At 40.7% G+C, this 27,812-nt stretch overlaps 1 protein-coding gene across 2 annotated transcripts; it reads right to left on the reverse strand.

Annotated features, from left to right (window-relative positions):
• Positions 1 to 392: 392 nt before the first annotated feature.
• LOC117412052 (chromosome-associated kinesin KIF4) lies at positions 393 to 27,564 on the reverse strand. 2 transcript variants are annotated; one of them, XM_058989035.1, is made up of 31 exons: positions 27,312 to 27,563; positions 25,695 to 25,827; positions 24,895 to 25,009; positions 24,032 to 24,222; positions 23,852 to 23,941; positions 22,968 to 23,134; positions 21,895 to 21,989; positions 21,691 to 21,810; positions 20,956 to 21,131; positions 20,139 to 20,200; positions 19,765 to 19,897; positions 19,189 to 19,247; positions 18,978 to 19,083; positions 18,479 to 18,592; positions 16,947 to 17,132; positions 16,589 to 16,692; positions 15,994 to 16,138; positions 15,712 to 15,822; positions 15,066 to 15,149; positions 12,686 to 12,799; positions 11,082 to 11,237; positions 10,828 to 10,925; positions 10,418 to 10,547; positions 9,589 to 9,759; positions 8,810 to 8,923; positions 8,263 to 8,340; positions 7,948 to 8,052; positions 7,438 to 7,602; positions 2,338 to 2,460; positions 1,628 to 1,753; positions 393 to 752 (listed from the first exon to the last, which is right to left on the reverse strand). In XM_058989035.1, the coding sequence occupies exons 2-31, from the start codon at positions 25,815 to 25,817 to the stop codon at positions 567 to 569; spliced, it is 3,747 nt and encodes a 1,248-aa protein (XP_058845018.1). In that variant the 5' UTR covers positions 25,818 to 25,827; positions 27,312 to 27,563; the 3' UTR covers positions 393 to 566. The 2 variants fall into 2 exon arrangements, with proteins under 2 accessions (XP_058845018.1, XP_058845019.1); XM_058989036.1 differs by lacking the exon at positions 2,338 to 2,460 and having other exon boundaries at positions 27,312 to 27,564.
• Positions 27,565 to 27,812: the final 248 nt, after the last annotated feature.

The following is a 27,812-nucleotide window of genomic DNA, read 5'->3' on the forward strand; positions in this document are numbered from 1 at the left end:
TCAAATGTACTGCCCAATGTGAAGAGGTTCTCGTGTGCCCAGAGCAAAGCTTACGGGCCATGCGATGGAGCCTGGACAACTTGAGGCCACCTTTGTGGTTGATGTAAACTACCAACTGATTGATTGTGTTCACAGTTAAATAAAACCAAAAGTCCTACAAGTTATATTCTACTTGTGTGTGTTTTATGCGACGAGGAGGGGGCAAGTAGATTTTTCTAGCATTTGTCCCTTGGACAAGGTTTTCAAAAATTACACACCCCTGCAATTAACAGAAGCCTCTTCTTCCACCCGTGTGTCAACCCGACAGGGCTCCAAATGACAGCAAGAACGCTATTTAGGTTCTTTATATTAATATTCTGTTCCAGCTGAATGAAGAAATTAAATAGATTGACTGCAAAATGAAATACCTTTATTTAAAATTATTAAATCTCTAAAAAAGAAGAACACAATGACATTTAAAAAGACAATTATAAAACTGACAGCCAGAGAGAGAGAGAGAGAAGAAAGAAGACGAGACAGACAGCTAACCTGAGGATCGCTCAGATACGTAGTTACAGAAAGTAAAGTCAGTTCTCTTCTCGGATGGGGGTGCACCCTGAGAAGAAGCTGTTGGTGCTGTTTAGTGCTCGTTTCTTTCTCTTTAGGATGCTGGCTGTGCTGTTATCAAAGGCATCGTCACCCACCACCGAGGGCTTCCTCTCAAGTTTAATGTTTTGTGGGATCTGCCCAACATCTCCAATCTCCTGAAGTACCTAAAAAAGATTTAAAGAAATGTGTTTAGGACAGCATCAACAAAATTAAAAAAACTACCAAGCAAGGTTTTATAATCATTTTGTTATTAGCACCAGTAATATCACTGCCACCCCCCCATTTTTATTGAAGATCTTTTGGTTCTTTTGCATTTTATTTTATAGACAGTGCTACAGATACATGCTCCATGTTTTGTAGTCATCCCTTCAATATAGTCTAGCTACAATCATCCGCTACTTGCAGCAAAAGGTACCGGGATGTAGCTCTACAACGTTTCATTTGAAATACTAACATATCCTGAATTGAAGCAAAAAACATTAAGAACCAAAACACTCGGCACAATAGAGGACCTGTAATATTACTAAAAAGGTTTAGCAATCAAGTTACAGTAATACAGTAGAACACCACATTTACAAACTGACTGGTCAAACACCACTTCAAAACCAGACAGGGATCTGATGCTGAAATGAATAGTGAAAATCACAGCTCTCCTGGCTTTGTTTGATTATTCCTCATATTGAAAGATGTAGAGCTTTAATTAATGCATGACAACATTGGCAATAAATTATTCAGGAATTGCACGTCGGTCTTATGGTCAACTTCAATAAATCAAGAATTGAAGATTTAGACAAATGTTAATAAGAACTATGTATCAAGGTCTTAATGTGTTATGTTGACACATTATTTGCAGTCTGAAAGTAGCTCAGTTTTGTTTCAAACTCAAGTATTTATATCCTTGGCTTGACAGAACTCATCTGCGACGTTTGTGGTTTAAAGTTCACTTGTACTGATAAAACGGGACAGAGTGGAGAGGGGATTGTCAACAAGATTGGGACCAGGGTTCCTTTCTTCAAGGAGCAACAGGCCTGTTCTTTACCTTCTTGGTTGGAGTGACAGAAGGAGGTTTGAAGAAGGTAGAGTCTCCTGGGCTGACAGCAGTAGGATCTTCCACTTTAAAGGAGCCCTCTGAATTTTTCGATTGCTCATCACTACAGGACACATCCTTCAGGGATACAGCAGACATTCATGTACACAGGAATTAAACACACCACTAAACAAAGAGCCAAAACTGTGAATGCCATGCACACACTGCAATATAAAAAAAAAAAAAAAAAAAAAAAAAAAAAAGGAGGGCAAGTCAATTTAAAATACACATTTTCATACTTGCTTTATTTACTTTACTTGAAGAGATTGGTTTAATAGTTTAAAGTGCAACACATATAAACTGCTTCGTCATGCTACCTTTGCTGTAGGTCATATACTAGCAAAAAAACAAGCGCTTTAGAAGAAAAGGGGTGTGAATATTGCTTCTGCCAATTAATTACACAATTTGAACAAAATTACACAATTTTGGAAAAAACAACATCCAGGAAATAAGTACAGAACAGTGGGCTCTCTCCCTCTCAAATTGTTGCTACCATAGTCTGGGTTACCAACCAGACCCAGACCTGAATACATGAAGTATACTCTGGGTGGTGCAGGTGGCAGCGTTAACTTTGAAACACTTTGGGATAAGCTTAAAATCAAAAAGCAAAAACGTCCAACTCCTTCTAAAGCTGTCCCCTGCTCTTGCTGGGTGTGTCTTACCACACTGGTGGACAGCTCCATGTTTCGGCACTTCGCTGGATCACAGTGGCAGTTCTCTCCACAGCCAAGTTTACCTTTCCGGCAGCGGCAGAGCTTATTCCCACATAACCCTTTACAAGAACACTGCAGAAGGTGCAGAAATGGGAGAGAAACAGCACCAGGTCATCTACAGCTAGGAATCTGTTTTGCCTGTAAAGTTGGTCTCATAATAAATTGTACCAAGCACTACGCGAATGATGGGATGAACATTTTTCAATATCCTTTCATTGTTTAAACCTTACATTTAGGTTTGAACAGTAACAAATACAAAAAGGAAAGCAGATCAAGCAATGGAGTGTCCGACAGGTAAATAATGATTAGCCATTTTCAAAACAATGCCACAAGTAAAAATTCTGTCTTAATACTATAACAGTTGAAGGCATATCATGGGTACGTTAGTAAAGTTGAGCCGTTTGTCAAGTCCTGGAGCACAGTTTGAATCTTTAGTGTGCACACACACCGACTGCTCCAGCTCCAAAAGGTATATTTTCAAAGCATTTTAATGTGCCGGCTGTTACTCTGGGTGGGGACGGGGGTTTAGTTCAACACCCTAATGTTTACGTCTGACTAACCACCCCGCTTCTAGTACCTCTAGTGATTATATCCCTAGTTTACCGTCACGGTTTAATCTTGAAATGCAAATAGCTGTCCATAAACAGAAATCAATACGTTATCAACATTACAAATGTAACCATTACCGAATGGGTGTTTACCTCCTAAAAGACCACAAAACTTGAATAAGATGCATCAAAAGCTGCTTGCAGAGCCTGCGACAGTCATACCTGCCCCCGAAGGCACACAAGGACTGCATGCACAGACGTCAGCGTCATTTCCTTCAAGTCTGCTGCAATCATGGATGCAGCGACCTCAGGGAACCAGGGTTACGTTAACCCAACTTTCCCTTTCAAGTACGAATGTAACCATTACTTAATGGGCGAGTATACCCAAGCTGTTGCAAGGCAATATTGAAGAACGACTAGCATGTTACAAGGCTAAGCCTAAGGCTACCATGCGCATTACCATTCAGAACCCCAGTAACAAGTATCTAGGGTTAAAAAATTGAGGGGGAAACTCACCTCTATGTTGTTATGTTGCAATGGTTGACCTGGAAGCCGCCCTTAATACTCTAGTTCCAAAGCCAGGGTTTTGTGGATCCAGAACAGTCCGTCTATAGAATCTAGTAAAGGTATGGAGTAGCCCACACCGCTGCCTTGCAAATGTCTGACAGATGCACCCTGGAAAAAAACCCACAAAAAAAGTTGCCATGTCCCTGAAGGAATAGGCAGTGAGCTTACTGCAGGGGGCAAGTTGGCCAGCTTGTAGGCAGTCCTGCTTGGGTCTGCTATTTTTACAGCCTCTACTTACAGGGCTCGACCATGGGAATTTGGTCAAATATTGTTCGGACTGCCTCCAACTTTGCCCTGTCAACATAGTACGCCAAGGCACGCGCTGGGCAGAGAGTATGGACTGGAAGGAAGCCTCCAATTCCACAGACTGGTTGAAATGAAATGCCAAGACTGTTCAGCAAAAGGCAGGATTGGTACAGCACATAACCCTTGTCCTGGCTCCTGGGGAGACAGTCAATTTTGCTTGCTTGGACCGGTGACTGCTTCCTTGGGAGGAGAAGGATGGCTTCCTGAGTGGGCTACTTTCCCAGGTGCATCCACTCTCCCTTGGCACAGAGCCTTGGGGTGAGGACGCAGCCACCTCTCCATCAGGTGATGGGGAGAGCGCTGTACAGAAGGGACACAGAGTGCTCTGTAGAGTCGCAGGAGACACATTTCTCCAGCGTACACACTTGGAGAAATGCGTATAAAAGCAAAAAAAAAACCACCACACAACACCACACAGAAACTGTGGATTACCAGTGCCTCCTTTGCATGCTGCTGCCTCAGGCAGGAAAAGCATCTGCCATGCTCCACAGGCAGACTGGCCTTGCATGTGTCACAGGTATAAAACCCAGGCATTATGCAAACAGCAAGCAAATGTACAGTTGCTGCCTCAGCTGCTAAAGAGACAGCAACAGGGCTGTCAAGGACTGCTTTACCAGACTGAGGATGTAAACGCCAGTCAGTAGTGGGACAGTATGGGGTCGGTTCGGTGTCTGTAGCACCGGGTCGGTACAGAATGGAACCGGAACGGTACGGGTTGGTGTAAAAAGTTGGATAAATGAATCTGGCTTTAAAATTACCCTTCCACAGCTGTAACAATTACTAACTTCACACAATTATTGTTTTGAAATCCGGCTTTTATTTAGGGAGCCCCCTTAAATCCCTTGTTTAGAAAGATACAGGGTATTAATCTGCCGTGTGGTTGCGTGCATTCGCCGCCAATTGACAGGCAGGAGATTGAGAGGTTGAAGTGGATACGTCCCCCGCAGGTGAACAGGATTTATTTACATAACACACTGAACAGCTCAAGTGACACTACCAGCAATGGTAGCAGAGATGCCAAATTCTGAAAGGAGGAGAAAATAGTAGCATGTGCCAAGCGAAGCAGTATTCACAGTAGACGCGAGATTCAGACGCTCTACTTCACCCAATGAATGACTATTCTGTGGTAAACTCCTCTATTTCTGACAAGCCAACCTTTATCTTTTTAGATGGAGGAGAGTGTTTGATTTGTGATTCCTATTTTAATGACTGATAAGTAAGCTGGGATTTTGTCACAGAAACTGGCATTAAATCACGGAGGAGTCACTTTGAAATTTGTGAGAAAGAAAATAAATCACAGAGAAAGGGGGAAATGGTGTGTGAAATCACAGGGATGAAAATTCAACTTTTTATACAATATACAGTACCTACAAAAAAAATGTCTATGTAGGAAGAGAGAAATCAAACTAAATAGATTATGGTTTTCACAACATCAGGTTCAAATTTTAATCCTGTATATCAAAAAAAAACAAAAAAACACCCCACAAGCTGGTAAGCTTCACAGTCTACAACTGTAAAACAATTTGTTTTTTGGGTGGGGTTTCTACAAGACAGCAAAACAAACTATAGGTTTTACAAACCTTTAAAAAAAACCAAACACACACACCCCCCACAATGTTTGAAGATCAAAAAGACTGTGTGCATCTGTTGCTTCTGCTGTGACAGCTTGCAGTTACTTTACATTTGTTTACATATTATTCTGATACAACATATTTGATGCCTTTCTGGCACGCTGGGTCATCCTGAAGAACATTTTTATATGCAGAAAATGATTACAGCAAGAGTTGGGAATCCTGTTTCCGTGGTTTGTCAATGAAATGAAATGAAATGAAATTTCAGTTCCAGAAAATGTCATAGTAAGCGCAGTATTCACACTGTGCTACACCGTTGGCCTCAAACACTTCTCTTGCCTATGTTGTGATACTTTGCTTGATTTGGGTCAAAGACCCAACAGGCATTGAAAAATGCAGCTGCAGGTAAAGTTGCACTGCATGTAAGCGTGAACGGCTACACTGCTAAGTAAGGCAACACAGCTAGTTTAATATTAGCGAAACCAGGGGTTTACTTTTTGGGTTAAGGTGGAATTTCCAGTTGTGTTGGTAAAAGTTCAATGTTCTCTACTAAAATCACAGAATCTGTGACACCCATGACTTAATCCCAGCCTTATTGATAATGAGAGCAAGGCAACATTTGCGCAGCAGTTTGTTAAGGACCCCTAAACTGGTTAGTAAGCAACCCGACTCAGAGCTTTTAGTATGTCAGTTAAAATGCCACACAAAAAAACACACACACGTGTGAAATACAGTATTAAAAACAATGAATTCATAAAATGTACACAGAAACACATATGGTATTGAAATATTTCATAAAATGTCCAAGGAGATTATACAGATTACTGTATATAAACATCCGCTTTTTTTTTTTTAAAAACATTTTGACAAACAGACCTAGCACAAAATTTAGTTACCATAATTTCTCATTAGCAGCAGTAACGGTAACGTACATGAAGTCACCCACTCTAACTGCCTGTTTATAGTAAATCCTGCCCATACCCTTTTTATAAATACAAAAAGAAAATGTATATTTATACTGCTCTACTATTGGGGCTGTCAATTGCACACACAGCAATCTACCCATTAAAAAAACTATAGCAATAGCAATTTCAAACCCATTGCACTGAAGCAGGGCTCCTGTAAACGAGCTTGGCATTTCAGTATAACACTGAAAAAAAAAAAGCAGATTCATTCAAAACCAAAACAGCATTCGCTCCAGTGCAAAGTTAGCACCACTTGAAAGAAAAGAATTAGCATACTAATAATAATTAAAAAATGCAAGCAAACAAGCCATATTTTCCCTAAAAGGAATAAACAGCTAATGCTTAACGACGGTATCTTTCGACTCTCATTCCAGCCGACAGTTGCAAAATGTGCACATTATTTTGTCACCTCCGCTGCATACATCCCCTCATGCTCAAATTCATTGCGGTGTTTGTTATGCATGGTTTAGGCATTTTAGAAACAAACATCTCTTCCATAGAATTCTAAATTCCTGAACGACTTGCTCCAAATTATATATTTGTGCAAGTGCTAGACAGAGCTTCCATTTCCCTTCAGACCGCATCTGTTAACGGCTGACCATTGACAACTCCGATTGCAAGTATTTTTTGTATAAGCCTCCCAATTTAAAAATGTAATTAATGTTTGTGTTAATGATTTTTCATTTTGTATGTTGCATTTAGTTTTATTTTGTATTTGCAAAAAACACAGGGCTCTAGTAATTAGTAATAGTTAAAAATCGCATTGATTAGTGCAATACACAAAATAGTGTAATATATGCAGATAAAAGCTCAAAGTACTTCTGTATAGGCCCTCCCATCAGGTTCAGTTCTCAAAGGAAAAGTGATGCCGACATCTGTGTGCAGTCCTTTTATACCCTCGGGGGCGGGCATGACTGGAGTCACAGGCTCTGCGAGCAGCTTTGATAGCTGCATCTTATTCAGGTTTTGGGGTCTTTAGGAGGTAAAAACACCCATTAGATAAGGTATTTTTCATCCTTGAAAGGGAACCCCACTCTAGTCAGATCAAGTCTGTGAATGAACTCTACATTTTAGATAAGCAGTCCATCTTACCCCCAATGTAGTAGTGCTCTTTCTTTGGTTCTTGGTCACTTTGTCTGGGATCCAGTCCGAGTCCCTTTCCTCATCTGATTCCGAAGCAGACACCAGTTCATCCACATTCATGTCTAGCTCTTTGTAGAGGGGCGCCCTAGCTGTAGTGTTCCGGCGGTTCCTGGGCTGCAAACCAAATTATGTATTCAACATAGTGATTGTCAATGTTGGGACTCCTTACGTCTTCTGAAAAAAGAACTTCCTGTACAATACAGTATTGACAAAGTGGAAACTTAAGCGGATTAATAGAGCCAAAAGTCCACTATTGTTTAAAGTACTGTAGTTCAAAATGAGGGGTACTGTTCAACAGCTCACACCTCAAACTAGTAGAGATGCCAAAGTGACAGGAGTAATAAAAAAAACATAAGCTCTCCTCTTGAGGATGCTTAGTTGAATAAAGTGCACACTCTAGATAACATGCAGTAGTTAAACTCAGTAAATGTTCGAATGAACAAGGCTGTAGTTGCTCACCTTTGGAGGCACATACTCAAAGGAGGAGTCTGGAGACTGCTCTACTATTCTCGATAAGATACTGGTCATCTTCTTCCCACTGGCAACCTGCAGCATGGCGAGTTGCTGCAGACGAGAGAGAGAAGAGCAATGAAGACTTAAGACAGCCAGCACATCCCTTCCATCTGAGCACGCCACTGGATTCCTCCCCTTGGGCAGCGTTTAGGCTTGATACAAAACTCTGTTCTGTCAGTTGCCATATTGGACCACTTCAAAAAAGTAGCCCCTTGTACCTAAACGAGGCATATTAAAACACATGGCAAAAATGAATTCTACCTGCTTATAAGCATCATTCTCCTCCATTAGCTTCTGGTTCTGTTCACTCAGTTCTTTCATTTTCTCAATCTCTTCCTCCTGTGAAAACACCAGAAACATTTAAAAGCATTCTCTGTGCAAATGTCTAAATTAAAAAGCTACCAACAAAAACGTTTCCATCATTTACAGCACTGTTTCTCTTTCCTAATTGCATATTCCTCACGGGTGATCAACAGGCTTGCTGCTTTTTTTTTTTTTTTTAATGCACAGATTTACGCCAGATTTCAGATCCCAATTAGCACTAATCTTAAACTACTGAACACTACCTTTGGTAAGGTAGTGCAAGATTAATACTAAAATTGGCGGTCTGGGAAACCAGACATTAAAAATGACATGCAGACAGGACATGTTTCTCTGCTAGCTGCAGTATAAAAACCATGGGCAACTTAACTTGCTCTTGTGATAAAGGTCATCAGCGGTTAAAAGCAATTTATTCCTAAACCTGCCCCCCCCTCACACTACTAATTCCCATTCCTCTGTTACGGTCATGTAGGCAGACTTCCCTCACCTGAAATCTTAAGCGCTCCAGCAGCTTCTCCTCCCGTTGTGATGCAGTCTCTTCTGCCTTGCTCTCGTCCACCGCTTTCACCTTACTCTGCAACTGGCTGAGCAGATACAGGACCTGAGAGAGGGAATCCTTCAGGTCAGCCCCTGCTGGAGTCAATTCCTCACTGGTACTACAGAATGGTACTTGCTAATGAAAAGGTCGACCAATACAATTCCACTAGGGGTCACTGTTGGGATAGAGTGGGTATACCCACTAGTGGAGGCATGATTCAGAACCAATTTCAAGCCTAGAGCCTCAAAATTCATTAGCTCACTCAATTTCAGCAGGGACATGAAATATACACAGTGCAGAGGGTGTGTAGCCACTATTGCCCATTTTACCTTTCAGATTTAAATTAAGTAGAGAATCTATCTATCTATCCACCAGCCACTAAAAAAAGTATTACTTCAGTAACAAAAAAACACCCCACACAAAAAACAGTATTTTCAAATTATGCAACTACAAAGAACCGTATGTTTTCAGAATGCAACATGTTCACAGCTGATCAGGCTTTGCTAACACCTCTTCAATAAAATGTGCACTCCTTGTATAAAGTGCATCACCCAACTTAAATAAGTGCATCACCCAAAAAATAAATAAATATATAGCAACCTGTATTATGCAAAAATGTACACACTTTACATGCATTATACAGAGAATTATAGTAACAGTAAACATCCATGGTCCGGTTGATTGAAGCCCTTGCTCTCCTCCCCATGGGTCTGTGTATAAACTGGTACCTTCTCTTGGTGTCTCTGCTCCTGCTCTACTAGGTGGCTCTGATGCTCTGTCTCCACCTCTGCCATGATCTTCCTATCTTCAAACATCATCTTCTGCAAATCAGAGTAGTTTGTCTTCTCCTGCTTCAGATCATTGTCCAGCTTTGCAAGTGTAACTTTGGCTGAAACAAGCTGCCGAGATAATCCACATCAGCAATACAGGGAATTGAAAAGGAGGGGCATTTGTCAACACAAGTACCTTAATTGGAATACATTAAATCTACAAAAATGATCTATTTTGTCAGTGTACAGACCCTTTTGATAAAGCACAGCGAACCAAGATCTGCCTTACCTATTTTTAATTGAATATGCCTGTGCTTAAGCACACTGTATACTTTTAGCAAACTCAGCTGTTTAGCACATAACGAGATCCATTTACATAGATTTAAATAAACACTGCTTATTGTAGTAATCGCTCTTACTAATCCACCAATCAGCTGTTTTCACCTCGTTATCTTGTCATTCACAGATTAATACAAAAAGCAGCACTTTACTGTAGTAAAAGATTGACAGATCAATCAGCTGTTTGCACCTCGTTACTGAGCGATTACCCCTGTACCCGAGTTTATACCGTCCATCGGTGAATCACGTTAACACAAACATGTCTGTTCAAGCAGGAGCAAATGTAGTTCTTCTAAAAGGAAATAAGCTACGTACAAGCGTGAAATTTAACAATGTTGTGCAAATTAAGCTTGTCTTAAAAATAAAAAAGGTGTAAAAAGTCTTGCTAGCTTCTCCGACCCTTTGTCTAGCAGCAGTTTGCATGTCTAGAGGGTAGAAGCAGCCTCACCTCTTCCATCAGGTACTTGGCGGCACACTTGGCCTCCAGGATAGTGCCAAATGACTCCCAGCGCTGCTTCACTCGCTTCTCATTATCAGCGTCAAGCACTTTCTGCTGCAAGTCTGCAATCTGAGCACTCCTGAGGAGATCCAAACAAACAATACAATGATCTTAACACTGAAACCATTAGTTTGCCATGTTAATGATAAAGGAGTGAGTTCCGTCATCCATTAGCATTTTACTGGACAAATCTTGATACTTGGTGCATTATTCCTCTCCTAGAGGGAAATTCCACTGCAGGTTTTGTTGATAAGTAATGCAAGGCTTTGATGGAAGTTTAATTGGTTCAGTTAAACAATTTAGAACCCCCCCCCCACCCCCACTTAAGGCAGCCAAGCACCAATGCCCCCCAGACTGACCTGAGCTCCATCTCCGTCTCCAGGTTCTCAATCTGCTTCCCAAGAGAAGCCTCTAGTTCTTGCCTCCCCTCCAGCTCTGCTATTGTGAAAGTGCGCCTCTGTGAAGAATATCAACTTATCAGCACAGAGACCCTCTGGAACTGCCTTCCTCCAACACTCAGAATAGCTTCCTCTAACAATGCAAGTGTCCCTACTGAAATGTGGGAAACTAGGTCCGACAGCAATGCTACCAGCCACTGCACTCCTATACTCACCCGTATTTTGGCAGGCGGGCGCTCCCCTGCCTCACTCTTCTGTTTCAGCTGCAACACTTCCTTTGCCAGTATCTTGCGGTCCTCCAGCAGGTCTCGAAGATGGCGCCGGGCCTCCTCTGTGCTGACTAGCACCTCCACCTCGTTGAGGAGCCAATTCTGTGGAGTCACAGGGAGAGGAACATGGACAACAGCCACACCACAAGGACACTTCAGAGATTCAAAAGAACCCATCTCAGCACTGGCAGGTTTCAATACATTAAATCAAAACACATTTGTTTTAGGCACAAGCAACTTCTACCTTCACTCCCCAAACTACCTTACTGTAGTTAAGGTCATTAAAACCCAGTAACTGTTAAAAGCAATTTCATACAAGTTTACCCAAATCAGAATTGTTTTAAACTAGGGCTGTTCCGATTAACAGATTAAAAAAATCGGACCGATTAATCAACTAATAGAAGATCTGCATTTTCTTCATGGCAGTCCAATCAAGAGTGAGCGGAAGCAGGACAAACAGTTGAAGGAATTCTCTGCCTCAGCTGGTCTTAAATTAACCAATGGGAGAGTCAAAGAGCTGCCCCTTGTTATATAGGTGTCCAATCATGAGTGAGTAGAGGCAGGACATAAACCTGAAGGTATTCTCAGTTTGAGTTGAAGGTCAGGAGTTTAAACAATGGGAATGTCAAAAGATATACCCTGGTTTTGCAGCTGTCCAATCATTAATGAGCAGAGGTGGGACATAAATATGCTTGGGTAAGCGGCGTAATAAAAAAGCTGAATTTTGTTCAGTACAGAAACGGCAAACGGCAATCTAGGATGTCTAAACGAAGTCATCACAAAAACACGAGCGTTCCCAAAGTCACTTGAGCCACCAACACAAATCCTTTGGACAAACCCGGATTGATGTTCAGCTGGATGAACAGAATCGTAGGGATATAATACATCACAACGAGCACCAATTCCTCAAATAGAGGTAATTATGTGGAATTACTTTCTCTGATACTTATTATGACAGCATGTTAAGCAATCACTTGTCAGTAGACACAGTATTCTTGGGCGCCTCTAAAAAGATTCAGAATGACTTACTCTTCGGTGTCTCAGGTTTTGCTAGATGCAATAAAAAGCAGAAGTACAGGAAGCTAAGTACATAGCTGTAATGGTAACCTCATCTCGGCTGTCTTGTGTTTTCAGGTATGGTGACTGACAGTGGCCCAAATCAATGGTTGTGTGAATTTTTTTTTTATTCTATTGATTTAGAAGTATTACTATGCAGGACAGCCGCTAGAAGATAGTTACCTTTATAAAATGTGGACGGATTAATCTACCGATTAAACTACTAATGCCCATAAAATTAACCGATCAAATTTTAAATAGTGACAGCCCTAGTTTTAACACTGTTGCCTAAACTCTTCAGATCATAGAAATTGGTGAAAAACATTCTACAACTAGCCGCTTCAGTACTTGACAGAATTGCTTGAAAGATGCTTCACCATTCTTTACACAAAGCTGCAGGCTTGCTCTGCGTAGACAGAGGAAACTTGCAAACCTAGATATTCCTTCTTTCAACACCCCCTGCTTGGTTTAAGATTTCTCCCAAAGATCAATACCTTGACTCTGCTTGCAGCTCCCTCCATGCCCCGGCTCTGATTATCTTTCCTTTTCTCTGCAGCCTCGCTCCTCTTCTGCAGGGCATCCTTCAGCCGCTTGTTCGCAGCAGCAGCCTATAGACAGAGGAAGAGCTTTTAACTGTGGCCAGGATGAATGAATAATAATGAACGAGTGACTCTAGTTCACATATGTAATCTCCAAAATGGCCAAGTAGTTTTGGCACAGCAAAATGTTCCCCTTGATAAGTGTACAAAAAGTGTAAGTTAGAGTAAAGATATGCTAATGTAGTTTGGGACATGGGTGTGAAATTTCAAAATGCAGATATTAGTGTTATTTGAATCTAGACAATTTATTATGACAATGAACTAATGAAGATTAAACTTTTTTCCTATTCACAATTTGTTTTCTTCAGTATTACGGGCGATTAAGAGACCGTTTATTCCACAGGATTTACAAGTTTTGTATAAAAGACACATACCCACTTCACCACAGCATATACATTACATGGATCTTCAGCAGAACCTGGTGTGGATTTACAACTACTGGTAGCCTACTGATGTTTTTAATTACTAGTCACCAACTAAAATACACTTAAACTAATACATGGATTACTTTAATTATCTATCCTATTATAATGCTGTATGCCATGGTTTCAGGACACTGGTATCTTGTGTATGCAGGGGTAAGCAATTTTTGGAAAAAAACTTGAAAAATGCTAGAAAAAAATCTACTTGTCTTTAAAATTGACTTGCCCCCTCCTCATCACACAAAAAAAGTAGAACTTGTAGGATTTCGGTTTTATTTAACAGTGAACACAATCAATCAAATTAGGGATTAACAGGGGCGGATCTAGCCTTGTAGCTTGATGGATTCACTAAATTCTTCACAATACACAAAAGGTTCCCTGTGACCACACCTCACCTCAACAAATGTATAACATGCTTTCAGGAAATGTTTCTTCCAGTGCAGTTTGCAACAGATCTGCTAGTAAAATGTAAGTAACATACTAAAGGAGTACTACTATAAGCAATACTTGGGAGTTATTCAAATATAAAAATAGCTTCTGCTTGGTTTCCCCACCCCTGCACTCTTTCTAGAAGCTGAATTCAACTCCTGATGTACATGTGTTCGATTTTGCTGCATCAGATACAAAATCATTGCCAACTACTGCTTTGTGGAATTCTCATTTGGAGTGACGTTCTTTCAGTTTTCTAACTGCTGGACCCCAGATTTTTTTTTGGGAGGGGACGGCAACATTTTCCCTGTACTACTCACTGAAATACATACATGAATTAATACATAAACACATTGCCATAAGATTTAGTCTATTTTATTTAAATAAAATATCATACAGATAGTCACATATAAGCATTCAATTTCTATCATTAAACATTTGTCACTCTTCATGTTTTAATAGGTTTCACAAATCGATGGATTGTGCATGTCCAATAAACTAATATTGCTTCTGTTCAAATCTAGTAAAGTTTGTGTTGCACTTTAAAAAAAAAAAAGGAAATATGGTAAACAAACTAGGTTAACTTTTTTTTTTTTTTTTTTTTTTAATCAATACACAATTGACCACAACATGTTATGAATTACACAGCGATTTTCTTCTACTCCACCAATACCTTAGTGACTTTTTTGTTTTTGTAACGTTACTAGATTGCTGCATTTAAATGTCAGGTTCACGTATTAAGAAAGCAGCATCACTTATTTGGTCAATTTACAAAAAAAAAAAAAAACGTAAATACCTAAGTTTAAAAGATTAGTCTGCGCATTGCAGGGGCTCTCAGGCAGCCATTTCTGGGTTTCTTTGTAAACAATACATGATCAGCTTCTTCTACAGCTTGTCAATCAGAAGTGATAGGGGTGGGACAAACACTTCCGCAATTCAGTTTTCAGAAACTTGCATGGCTCTCTATAAATACCCGGAGTGTCTTTCTAGCAACAGAACAAAACATAGGAAAAATAAATAAAAACTACTTGTCCGACAGGCAAAGTACAATAGCAAATCTTGTTCTCAGGCGTTGGGCGATATGAATTGCACACCCCTGGTATGCCACAAAATATGAAATTTTCTATGAAGATCTGTAAAAATACTGTAGCTCCCTGAACTGATTTGAAGGTACTGTATGGTAATCCATTACTTTACAAGGCAGTAGTACAAAGCAGGTAGCACGGAGCTGGTCCTTTCCCACAGGTGGGGTAGGTGTAGTTAGACACCAGATACCCATTTCTGGGCTTCACCAGATGAGACTGGAGACAGTAAAATTAGACATCACCTCACCTGGTCTTTGAGAGAAACCACTTCTTTCACTGTGGTCAAGAGGAATGGCTGCAAATGAGGTGATACCTAGTAAAACACTGTTGAGAGCTCACCTCCTCTGTCTTGCGCCTCAGCACAGTGGCCTGCTTCTGAAAGTCCCTCTCCAGCTTCAGCATCTCATACTGCCTCTTGCGGTCCTGCAGGGGAATTTACACAGGAAAATGATCATTCAAGAGGCAAATGGCATGGGGCAAAATGCACTGCTCGAAGTGATTAAAGGATATTAAGGATTATAAAAACCACCAAATGCTGTATTGAAAAAAAATGTACATGCAGCTCTGATTACAGGTAATGGTAACAAGCATACAACATTACAATTTATACTGGGAGATGGAGTCCCGATTGCCTGCCTGCCCCCCCGCCCCCGTACTGTTTTTCAATTTGGAGCATGACCACCAATACAGGCCTGGCATTGATTTTGCATGCCGAAAATGTGCATCTTCAAAACATTTATCAGAATACCCTTTAACTGGAGCTGTGTGGATACTGCGGCCAAAATACAAGAACGCTCAGGGAAACAGAGCAATAGTATTCCACAGTGCTCAGACAGACAACAACCCAATCTCAGCACAAAGTGATCAAACCATCGTTTAAAAAGCCATGCTTTTGTTGATCAATTCCAATAAGTTACTGATTCCACAGCGAGAGAAGTCACTGGAGGTAAAGGTTGATTTAGGATGGCAGTTTCCTCAGACCGACCTTCTCTTTCAGCTGCAGCACCTCTTTATCCTTCTTTTGTTTCCACTGGCGGAACTTCTCACCATCCTCCTTCATCTGCCTCATCAGCTGGACTCGCTGGCCTTTCATGGACTGCAGAGAAAAACAGAATGGATCGCTTAAGAATTGAATTAGCTGTTGTGCTTTATGAAACAAGTGGAATAGTAATGGTTTGGAATTTACACGTTGCACCTTTTATGTGGATTCTATTTGATTATCTGGATAGCGTTTGGTTTGGGCTACAGCAGCAAGCCAAAGTAGTACCTGGATCTCCAGGTGGAGTTTAGTGACGTTGTGCAAGGATAACTCCTTCATCTTCAGCAGCTTGGCCTGCTCCACCAGCTTCTTCTTCAGGTCAGACATCTGGGTCTCCAGCTCCTGCAAGCGCTTCCTTCGCTGTTCACTCAGCCTGCGGGACAGAGACACACAGACACTGTCAGTCTGCCAGTGTGGAAACAAGTGTTAACATTCCTTTAGAGCAGGGGTTCTTATTCGGTCCTGGGGACCCACTATCTGCTGGTTTTCACTCCAACCGAGCTCTCAGTTACTTAACTATACGCTTAATTGCCTAATTAGACATTACTTGTTTTCAGCTCTTAAACAGGTGCAGTTCAAATTTACTTATCACATGTTATAGCTAACTTGAAATATACAACTGTTCAAGAGCTGAAAACAAGTAAAAAGGTCTAATTAAGCAAATTCAGTTCAATTGAGGGACTAGAGAAGTAATTGATATCTCAGTTGGCATGAAAACCATCAGCCACAGGGGGTCCCCAGGACAGAGTTTGAGAAGCCCTGCTTTAGAGAGAATAATACAGCAAACCTTCATCAATGAAAATCACACTGCAGAGAGACTTACTTGGCCTGGTTAATGTCTTTCTTTGCACAATGCAGGGCAAGGACCAGTTCCTCTCTCTCCTTCTGCAGGGAGCCCACTTCAGCCTGCAGAATCTTTATGTTTTCCTGCAGAGGGACAGGTCAGAGAGAACAGGTGAATAAAACATCCCACACACGAGCTGAGCTTCAGGAACACATTCTTTAACTGCTTTACCATTAATTTGAACATTTTTGTAAAGGGTGTGCTTTATGCGGCCACCACCCAGCCTTCATTCTAACAATACTCTTTACAAAAAGAATTCTAGACTATATGAATACATGCTCCCCCTTATTGAAGGAATTCATGCAGAATAAAAGCACCATTGTGTTGTGACCCTTGCCTGATGTTCCGACTGCATGGGCTCCAGGTGGCTGTTACTCTGGCTCATCTTCTTGGCCAATGACTCTTTCAGGGTCAGCACCTTGTTGAGCTCAATCAGCTCCTTGGACATCTGCGCCTGTCGCAAGGCATGCTGAGTGGTGAAGGCATCCGAGGAACGTTTGTCTGCTTTCATGGAATTTGGGGTCTGGGAAGGAAATGAAGACTCTAGAGTTTTAAATCTGCTCCTGTTTTACAGCAAGTAAAGGCAGGCTAAAGATTCGCTTAATTATGGATGCAATGATTATGATTTTCCCCCCCCAAACCAAAAGTTGCATAAAATTCCAAACTGAACTATACCTACAAAAGAGAAAACTGTTTTGGGAACTCAATGTACTTTGCTGCTTAAAGACGGTTCATATTAACACCTTAAATTTTAATATGGTAAAAGAAACCAAGTTATGACTAGACTTGCTGGATATATTCGGACAACTCTCAGTAGGGATAACTGCAGCTTCATACTTCAGGATGTTCAGGAGGTCTATGGCTTTTCATACACACACACAAAAAAAGCATCAAGTCAAAAGCTGAAATATGAAACGAATAAAAAAACTGAGCTGGACGCCGCCGCAAAAGGGATGCTGCGGACAAGTATCTGGAAGCTGCTTAGATAATTCTGTGATACTAGTTTATTTGTATTAAGGAAGCTTCATTTACTGTAGATCTATTTAATTTAGCAGATTACTTTGTTGCTGCATTCTACCGGCATATTCATTGAATTTAAGTGCAAGGGCCTTATTCAAGGCTGGCATTAACTTGGATATATAAATAGAGGACACAGATATACTGTAGTTGTATTTTCTGTGTTTTGGAAGAATGATATCAAAACACATGCAAGATATCAATGTCAAATTTTCATATCGTTGCCGACCACTAACTATATATATATAAAAATTTCACAAAAGCTGCAGTTCTACCCAGTCGTGATTTGCCACTTCCAACTGACCACAGCAACGATGGGGGTACCAGGAAAATAGTTTCATGTCTGTTAATACATTATTTTATTTTCTAGATTGGGTCTAATTTTATAAGTGTGTAATATTAGTATGTCCCGTTCCCTTGGCTACACAAATCCAATTGGGTTTTAACTTTAATTTCGATTTTACCGAAACCCGATTGGATGTCAAAAACAGACCATAAATGACTTGCATCCCTACTTCAAATTATTATTATTGTCCAGTCTACCAAAATGTCATGAATAGACTTCATGTTGGAATGCTAGTCTAAATATAAAAACTCTACCAGTTACACCTCATTGATTGAGTGTTCAAAAGACAGGATGATCAACACATTGGGTGTTCCAGTCAACAGGATGTGCTCCTGCTATATCTGTTTTGAAAGCCCATACCCTACTCAAATCCAGGAGGCCTTTCACCATCATCTGTTTACGTCTCTTTTACAGCCTTCTTTAAAAAAGTCTACCATAACCAGACGTAGTGCCCACTTCCTTCGGTATTTCCTCCATGCCTTGAGTGAGCTCTCTGAATGACTCACCGCATCATTGCCTTCAGGACTCCCCTCCCCGGAGGGACACTGCTCCTCAGAACCCTCCTGGGAATCCTCAGTAGCCATGGCCTCAATCGAGGCAGTGATTCCAGCACTTTCATCCTGAGGAGGGAGAGAAATATTACCAAAATCAGAACCAGGTTTATGGAAATTCACAGGCTAAAATGCCAACAAGAAAGAAAGCCTACAATATTCATAGTTACAGTAAGGCGCGCCAGGTTATAGGCAGCTCTCTATACGGTGACATGCCCATGGCTCCCTTCTCCCCCAGTTATTCCACTGAACTAGCACTTGCATTTGTTATGAGACAGAACTCCAATCTCCAACTACTGCTCCCAACTACAGCTTTATAAAAGGGGAACAGTGCATTTTACAAACATCCTAGATCATTGCTCTAAATTCACACCGACATTTCAGATGTACAGCACAAAAATTGAGAAAAGGAAATTAAACATACAAAGAGTTGTTATATAAAACGTATTCTCACCTGAAGCTCTACAATAATCTGCTGGAGATTGCGAATCACCTCCACATTCTCTTTCAGCTCCTGGTCTTCCAGTGTCTCTACTACCCTCTGCAGGTCTACCTTGCAACTGCAACCAACACAAAAAAAAGAGAATTAAAAAGGAAGTTGCAGTGATGTCCAGACACAGTGCTGACAGAGGGGCAGAGCAGGGTTACAGGGAAGCCATACTCACGCTGCATGTTGACTGAGCTCCTCCAGTTTACTCAGCAGCTTTTCATTGGTCTGTTCAGTCTACAGCAAAGAGAAGATGCAGAGTGAGCTCTGGGCAACACCACATCTTACAGCAAAGCAAGGTGGAGTGCACAGTAGGGATGGAAATATTTGAGTTAAAACATTTTCCAAGTGTTACACATTTAAAATTATCCCTACATGTTTACCTAGTCAATAATATTCATGTCAGCTCTTTACATAAGTGTACTGTGCATTTTTAGATAAGTTAGAATGAGGGTGCAGTGTAGTCTTTAAATGCAGGGGCATTAGAAAACACATTCACACCCACTTACTGTGGCTGACTGCTGTGTGCTAGGTTCGGCTGCAATCTCTGCTGTCTCGGGTCAGCCAAACAACTGTGGGGTTGTCAAAGTCACTCCCCATTACCGGTACCCTTTTGAGATTTCATCCTACATCACATTGACCAATATTTCGAAAGTCAATGTTAAAGGGGGCACTGTACTGCACAATAGCCCACCACACCACCATTATAAAAAGGCCAGTCTCAGACAGCGCTAGCACATTTCCTGGGTCTCACCATAATGATCTTCTCAAACATCTGTGCAGTCTGCCCCACCGCCTCATTCAGCTCTCGACTCAGTTTGTTATTCTCATCCTGCAGGCTGCGATTCTTTTCAAGGATTTGTTTCACGTTCCCAGCAGGCTCTGACCTGAAAAGGGGCACAGAACTGTACATCAGCCCTGTTCCAGGAACACACCCTCAGACTGCCTGGGGAGATGTTCCAACTCCATTGGGGTCATCAATTACAGTGTTGTCTATGCACTCTGCACATTTCAGCTGTTCATGCAGAGTTAAAAATCCAGCACTTTTCTAACACAACATGATTAGAGCATTCTAGTAACCCTAGAATACTCCCACTACCTTCCATCAAGTAAAATCAGCATACTTACCCACTCAGCACTGGTGCAACACCTCCACGAGCATGTAGCAATAACACTTGTAGCTCCTGAACCTGCAAGGGGAGTACACACACAAATCCATACATAAGCAAAGTGAGAGATGCACTAAACAGGTTACTTATGGAATAACCAAGTAGCAGTACCTCTTTACCATTTAAATGCAAGGTTCCTTTTATAGTGTGCTCAATGATGGCTGGTCAAGCACTGGTACAGCAGCCTACTCAGACTGAAGGTATTGCACTTTAGTAACAAAACCAAGATGTCTGAACTGAACCACAGCACAAACTGCATCTAATTGGATTTCTCTGGGGCAGTAGGACTGCATGGTTACAATTACACGTTTAGCAGTACAGCTGCATGGTTTAGGTTATATATTTACATGGTCTGGATTTGTGCTGTTGCTGCGTAATAAAACAAAATGGCCATCTGTGCTCCAATTTGCTAAAATGAGAAATTGTATAAAACGGTGCCTTATGTTCAGAAGCAGGTCTGCATGTTGCAAAGTTTTTGACTTTCGCCGGCATCTGATAGGGATCCAAAGGAGACCCCCACCTTGTATACTCGCAAAAACATGACAGCAGTAATACAACATTGGTTCTACATTTAAAATACTATCTTTAGAATTCCCACAATCAGCTAACCCCCCTGTTCCCCAACCTAGTATCCATAAGGTTTGTAGTCTGTTCCAAAATATTTCAGATATTCTGCTACACTGGTTCAGGGTTAAGTATAAAAAGGGCCAGACATCAATCGACCTAAATTCAGTGCTTCTAAGTTAAATGGACAGCTCAGAGGAAGGGGCTCCTACCTGCTGTTGGAGGCGCTGCATCTCAGCAGCACGTGGGTCCACGTTGATGACGGGCTTGTTTTTGATCTTCCTCGCTCTGTCTGCATAGCGCAGTGTGTTGATGGTCTCCTCCATATTGGAGTCTGCTGGGCTCACACATGCAATCATCAGAGTATGGCTGTTACCTCCCAAAGAGTCTATGGAATTGTAGAAAAAAAACTCTGGTTCAAAACCCACCTAACAAAGCCCAGTGAATATGAACTGTAGAACACACAGGAACGGATACAGATGAATTTCATTAACAAATACAGTAACCAGATCAAGCTTTACTTACTAGAAGTAATATGGTTTGTGTAAGGTGAAGCTAAGGTATTCTGACTGCTTCACAAGACCCTTACAATTAACTTTTTAAAAAAAAAAAAAAAAAAAAAAAAAAAAAAAAAAAAAATCACAAAATTAACAGACAGGAACTGCTATTAAAACATAAATGGTTCTTTTAATTTGATTTTGTTCTATGCAGATGATGACACCTGTACACGGGATAAGAGGTACTGGATTTATTGGGAAATCCATAGCGGATTAGCTTCCCCCACTACGATCGAGACCTTTCAAAATAGTTTAAGATTGATGTTTGTGCATCAGGACAATTCCTTACAATTTAGGAAAAAAGTGCTACCTCTAAACACAACTCAACATATTACACATTCAGAAAGGAAATGCCACTATGCTATTCTCCCCCAGTTGCAAGTGACTTACCCTGTAGAAGTCGGGTGAGCTTGGAGTCTCTGTAGGGCACATGGCTCCCCTTCTTATTCTCATCACCAAGGGCACTGATAACATTCCCCAGTGACAGTAATCCCTTGTTAATATTGATCCCTGAACAGAGAATACAGTTATTGAATAGCTTGCCCAGTGGATGGTTAACGTAACTCCCTCCCCTTTCCTGCTAGCAGACCCTACCTTCCTTCAGACGGTCTCCTTCCGCTTTGGTTTTCTTTTGCCTCTCCGATCCAGCCAAATCCACCAAATGTAGCTTTGAGCGGAACAGAACATTTCTAGGGTACAAAACATACATAAATACAAGCAGCAAAATCGCAACTACGAGGTGCCTGCAAAAAGTGATCAAGAACACAATTATAAAGATTTTATAAAAGTTTGCTATGTAGGGTACAGAGGGGAATTGGGCAATATAAAGCTAGAGGTCAGAGTGAAATACTGATACTTGTTCAATAATGAGATTCAATTGATTGTTCATTTGGCAACTGGGTTTGGTTTTTTGCTCTTTTATTACGTTTACTTCAGAGTGCGTCATCTACCAAAGACATGTTCGGTTAAAGTTACTGTAAATAAAAGCTTGTCACAATTTGCAATTCTCAATTTTTACATTATCTTAATATACAATCATATTGCTTTTAGCGAATAAGAAATGCTATACTGAAATCAAAAGCCCTTTTCTGAATTGTTTGAAATGTAAAATTCTAGAAATTAAGTAATTGTAGATTGTTGCATAATAATGGCATTCCCTTTGTTGAATTGATCAGACTGTGGTTTCGTTGACAAATCAAGTTCTGTGGTTTCGTTAATCAAACATAACTGCCCCACACTACCCTTCTCTTCACAGCCACTTTGTCAAAAGATTTCTAGAATTTAAAAAAAATAAAAAAAAATAAAAAAAGATAAAAATTGACTAAATAAAGGTGACAAACAAACACGGACCAGGGGTCACAAATGGAGATTAGATAAAGGGGCATTCAGAACAGAAAATAGGAGGCACTTTTTTACACAGAGAATTGTGAGCGTCTGGAACCAACTCCCCAGTAATGTTGTTGAAGCCGACACCCTGGGATCCTTCAGGAAGCTGCTTGATAAGATTCTGGGATCAATAAGCTACTAACAACCAAACAAGCAAGATGGGCTGAATGGCCTCCTCTCGGTTGTAAACTTCATGTTCTTATGTTCCATAAGTATCAGTAAAATGCACTGTTGATAATGGGGTGCAAAAGCTGAACAACCAATCCTCTCCCTCTGCTTACTTGTCATGCTTCTTCCTCTGCTCAACAGTGATGGTGAAAATAGCGTGAGAGCGGGAGGACGCAGAGTTCATGGCGGTGGAGGCGACTGTGCGCACAGCATTGCCCTGCTCCAGGCAGCCCACCATCTGCACAGCACTGCAGACTTCCTTCTCAGTCAGGCCCACGATCTGAGGAGCAGGAAGCACAATGCCTTACAGGTTCATTGCATCACAGGGACTTGCAGAGATGCAATAATCTCTGATCCCCCTCATACAGCGTTCTGAATAGATGTTAGGGATCCAGAGTAAAATTTGTCTTCAACATACCATGCTTTAACTGTTTCACAGAGGATGCATTTGTAAGACCCCCAGTCTGAAATGTTATTTTTATGTGTTTTTTCTCAATTATTGAGCAGGCATTTATTTACACCTTATTAGTTGTAGTAAACAGAAATCAGGAGCTTTCTAACACCTTGTTTCTAACAGTAACTGTGATCGAGTTGAACTCAATCTCATGTCTATCTGTGGCCTGAGTTGGACTGCTATTGCTTCAATGAGCAGGGAAAAATTCATCTGCTCCTGGATATTTGTGTATTGCCTTTTAAATGTAGAGCTTTATTACACGACTTCAGAATGCTATTCTTAGTGTACAAAGAAAAATTGTCCTGAAGTGTAAAATTGACACTAGTATTTTACAACAGTCAGCGTACATGTTTACAAATATCTGTAGACAAGGAAACCCTATGCATCAGCATACAATAATTCAGTCCAAATAATGCTTGTTATATTTAAAAAAGCATGCTTGTACAGAATGACACACTAGAGCAGTTAAATAAAACTATTGGAAACCTATACTTTTCTATTTTTACTATATTACTGTTTCAGAATTCATGCCACAGTACTCACCTTAATTCCTTCCTTGGGATCCTCCCGGATGTTCAAAGTTGGTTTGTCCTTGTTAGCACACAGCAGGTCCAGAATCTCCTCATTGTAGATCTGGAATTTCAAATTAAACAAAACAGGTTAACAGGACATCCAAAACCAAAGTTACCAAAATCCATAGACGTATGCAGTCATCTTCCTCACCTCCAGGTAGGAGACACTGAGGGTGAACTGAAATTCATCCCTTTCGTCCTTCTCCTGAAAGAGTCTCTTTATGACCCTAGGGATGACCCCAACTGCGAGCTCATTCTCCTGGGATGAGTTGTATGCCCCTCCCATTGAGAAGGTCTTCCCTGAGCCAGTCTGTCCATAGGCCAGTACTGTCGCATTGTACCCTGCAGAAAACAAACAACTCAATCTTATCCTGTTAACATGCACTCAGCAACAGCAAAACGAGGACAGAATAATGAAGACATTGGTTGTTTTCTACTAGCAGCCGAGTACTACACTGAGCTGTCTCGGTTTTAATTGCATTTCATGTGCTCAGAATCTGCATTTCAACACTACTTTAACCAGCACACATTGCTTCACGCTACCACCAGCTGGTGATTGCATCACATGCCCCGCAGCTTGGCGAAGTTTCTCTGATCACTGGGTAAGCGGCAGCAGAACAAGGACAGAATAAGGGCTCCAAGTTCTACCCACACTGTGCAGGCAGGGTCATTCAGGTCTGAACAAGAATAGGCAAGACTTTATAAGCAACTTCCAATTCCTCATATGTACAGGTTTCTAATTAATGCAAAGGTTTGAGTCCTACTGCTGGTGGAAACTAGTGCTAAACAAGAACACATTTATGCATCTACCCTTAGGAACCCAAAACTGGAGACTCAAAATGACCTGCTCAGCTTAGTTGCAAGCAGGTAAAAAAAAATCCCCCTACACTTATTTCATCCCATCTCTATTTGAATACAGTAACTAGTTCTAGATTTAGGAAACCGAGCCTATGTTTAATGGTAGATCACTAGTTCGATATCTGTTAGAATCATGGACGGCAGTATCGTTAGTACCTTCGAATAGACCTGTCAACAGCGGGGCAACAGCAGTGGTGAACACCTCTTCCTGCTCCGTGTTGGGGTCATACACAAAATCGTATGTGAATGGCTTGTCCTTGCCAACAATCACCTGTAAAGGAAGAGATGCAAGGTGTGAGATACCTACTGGAAGAGCAAGATTTAGTCACTTACCTTTATCTCTCAAGGGATGCTTTATAATGGCCTTTACAGACATATGATTAGGTAGCCCTTCCATTCACACTGTCCAATACATGCGTGACTGTATTAGGGGTGAGACGATTCATCGTGTATCGATGCATCACAATACTTTACAACATGATACACCTTCATGTATCGCGATACAAGCTTGAAATGAGCCAATATGCCAGATTTATTAAACAGTAAATCATAAAAGAAAAGGTCTTGGTTGTTAAATGTCAACTCCACTTTACCCTAGACATATCCCATTGTGCAATGAGCCGGCCAGACGCTTTCGGAATTTAAGCGGGAGTAGAGGAAAGAATGTTTTTTTCTGTATTCCATTGCTAGAAAGCAGGGAATACTGACACTTTCTAACCCTTCAAGAGTGAATTGAGCATTGCTTGACGGGCAATGCAAATAATGTGAAAAATTAATATTGGCATTGTATCCCCATCAGTCGCAAAATGGTAAATAGTAAGGTTAACAAGACTTTTGTTAGTTGCTCGTTAAACATTTTGTATCACCAATAGCTGCAGACAAAAAAAAAAAGTAGTGTGGCCCGTGCATAGCCATTAATTGTATGTTTTACTCATGGACTAAGCTTGGGATCCTACCTGGGGCTCTCCTGGCACAAACGCAAGACAGGACTTGCAGCCTTCGTTGATTTCCTTGGGCACCAGGGGCCGGCAGCGCAGAGCAACCCGCACTGGAATGGCTTTCTCATCTTCCCTCACCATCCTGGGATGCCTGCAGAATTAACACATGGCAATGGCATGGGCAGAAAACAACTTGCAAGCTATTAAGTTAGCAGAATATTTAAACATTTAAAATCAAGCTTTTTGGTGCAAGTAGTAATACTAACATGAACCTTTTCTAAAACTTATTTGGTGCATACAATTATTAATTCCATGCAGTTTTAAAAATAAAATGATTTCACCTTTAAGACAATGTGATACTTTTAAAAGCACATTCTGAAAAAACCTTTTAAAAAACTGTTTTTCATTACACTACAGTATAGGTTTAGTTTAAGGGAGTAAGGCAGCTTGTGTCACATCACTACAGTAATGAAACTGGCCTGTCAAGAAGAGCCGCTATTACACAGTTTCTTGTGAACAAAATATGGATTGTTGGTGACTTAATTGATACAGTACACCAGCCATGTTAATATATCTAAAATGTTGAGGGCAGTGAATTAGTGGCGGGTTTTTGCACAGTGAACCATAGAATTGGTAATGAACAGGTAATTTAAACCATGAAACAAATTACTATTAAATTATTGAGATGCAAGACCAAATATATTGTTGCTATAAGAATTAAATTATCACTGAAAGGATTGTTCATGTTAAACTTCAGAAAAGTTATTGAAATAAAAAGCTATTGATTGGCCCGATTGTTTGAAACTAGCATTATGCTCTCAACGGATCTGCCTTTGTTAACTGAAATTTGGCACACAAGGAGACAACTGTTTGCCAGCGTCAGTCTTATTTACTGGATGCTGACAAAAAAAAAAAAAAAAAAAGCTTGGTAGAATTCAATACAGTTTCACAAATACTTGACAGTGTGCTTAAGCATTACTTAGTTTGGTTATCTGGTCAAAGTGCACAGATATTACACACTGTCAAAATACATGTCCTTACGGTTAGACCTTTACTTCTATTCGTAAAGCCCTCGAGCAAAAACAAAAAAACCAAACTGCCATAACCCAGGAGTTTAAAACATTAACAATAAGTAATGCAGATCACTAGTTCGTCACTCGTCTGGACATTAGTTGATGGAATGTGGTATTATACATCTAACAAAGTAGGCAGAACACGTCAATACTGTGTATGTTAAATATCCACCCCTCCCCCAACGCAGGCATTTGAAATTTGGAGCCATTTGTCATACAGCTGACCAGCCCTCGTTATTATGCTTCTTGTTTTGACCTGTGCATGCGAATTAAGATTACGAATATAAACCGAGTCCAACAATCTTTCAGTACAAATCTCTCTTCCGCATTAGAAAAATGTTGACAGCAAAGCCGTTTAAAAATAATCGTCATTGAATTTGAAACATATGCAATAATATGAACTTGCTGTGTTGTCACAACAGTTTTAAACCAAGAAACCCGTTTAGTTATTCAGAAAACACAACTCCGTACAAAAGACAGTTTGCTCCCAGATTAATGTTATTCTAAACTGAGACTGCTAATGTATATTGAACCCTTCTGTTAAAATCCTGCCCCAACTCACCTCCTCGGTTCTCGCTGCTAGCTCCTTTGCAGCACTTCTTGAGTCCGTGTTCTTTATTACTGTAACCGGGGCTGTTCTTCCGTTTTTCTGTTTCTCCACAGATTCTCTAACATAACCCCGTAATATTTCCCCGGTATTATACAAACCTTATAACTCTGGCTGTCTGTTCCTACCCATTCACTGACCTGCCTATCTCCTGTTTAATCTTAACGGACCGCCACTTTCAAATCTTCCGCTTATATCCTAAACAACCAATCAAATGTAGGTTTAGGCGTCATCACGTTGAAGAGAAAAACAAGCACGGCGCACTACGTGCCAGGCGTCTTGAAGGACAGAAGGGCAAAGATAGAAGGGGCGGAAACCAATGACAAGAGAGAAATGCGGCATTCATTCATTTTTTTTATATTATTCATGGAGAGGCAGAAAACAAGGTAGAGGGAAAATTCCTGCAGGATATTTCCTTCACAAGGACTTTTTACACTGTGCAGGAAAATACCTACA

The sequence above is a fragment of the Acipenser ruthenus genome, chromosome 16 (assembly GCF_902713425.1).
Source record: "Acipenser ruthenus chromosome 16, fAciRut3.2 maternal haplotype, whole genome shotgun sequence".
Lineage (NCBI taxonomy): Eukaryota > Metazoa > Chordata > Actinopteri > Acipenseriformes > Acipenseridae > Acipenser > Acipenser ruthenus.

What these genes read in the sequence shown, in the direction of transcription:
- LOC117412052 (XM_058989035.1), bottom strand. Translation starts at nt 25,817, where the DNA reads ATGGTGAGGGAAGATGAGAAAGCCATTCCAGTGCGGGTTGCTCTGCGC. An exon ending in GAGACGGAGATGGAGCTCAG is followed by an intron (nt 10,548 to 10,827) that starts GTCAGTCTGGGG and finishes GGATCTCCTCAG; the next exon opens with GAGTGCTCAGATTGCAGACT. An exon ending in TGGAGCGCTTAAGATTTCAG is followed by an intron (nt 8,341 to 8,809) that starts GTGAGGGAAGTC and finishes GTGTTTTCACAG; the next exon opens with GAGGAAGAGATTGAGAAAAT.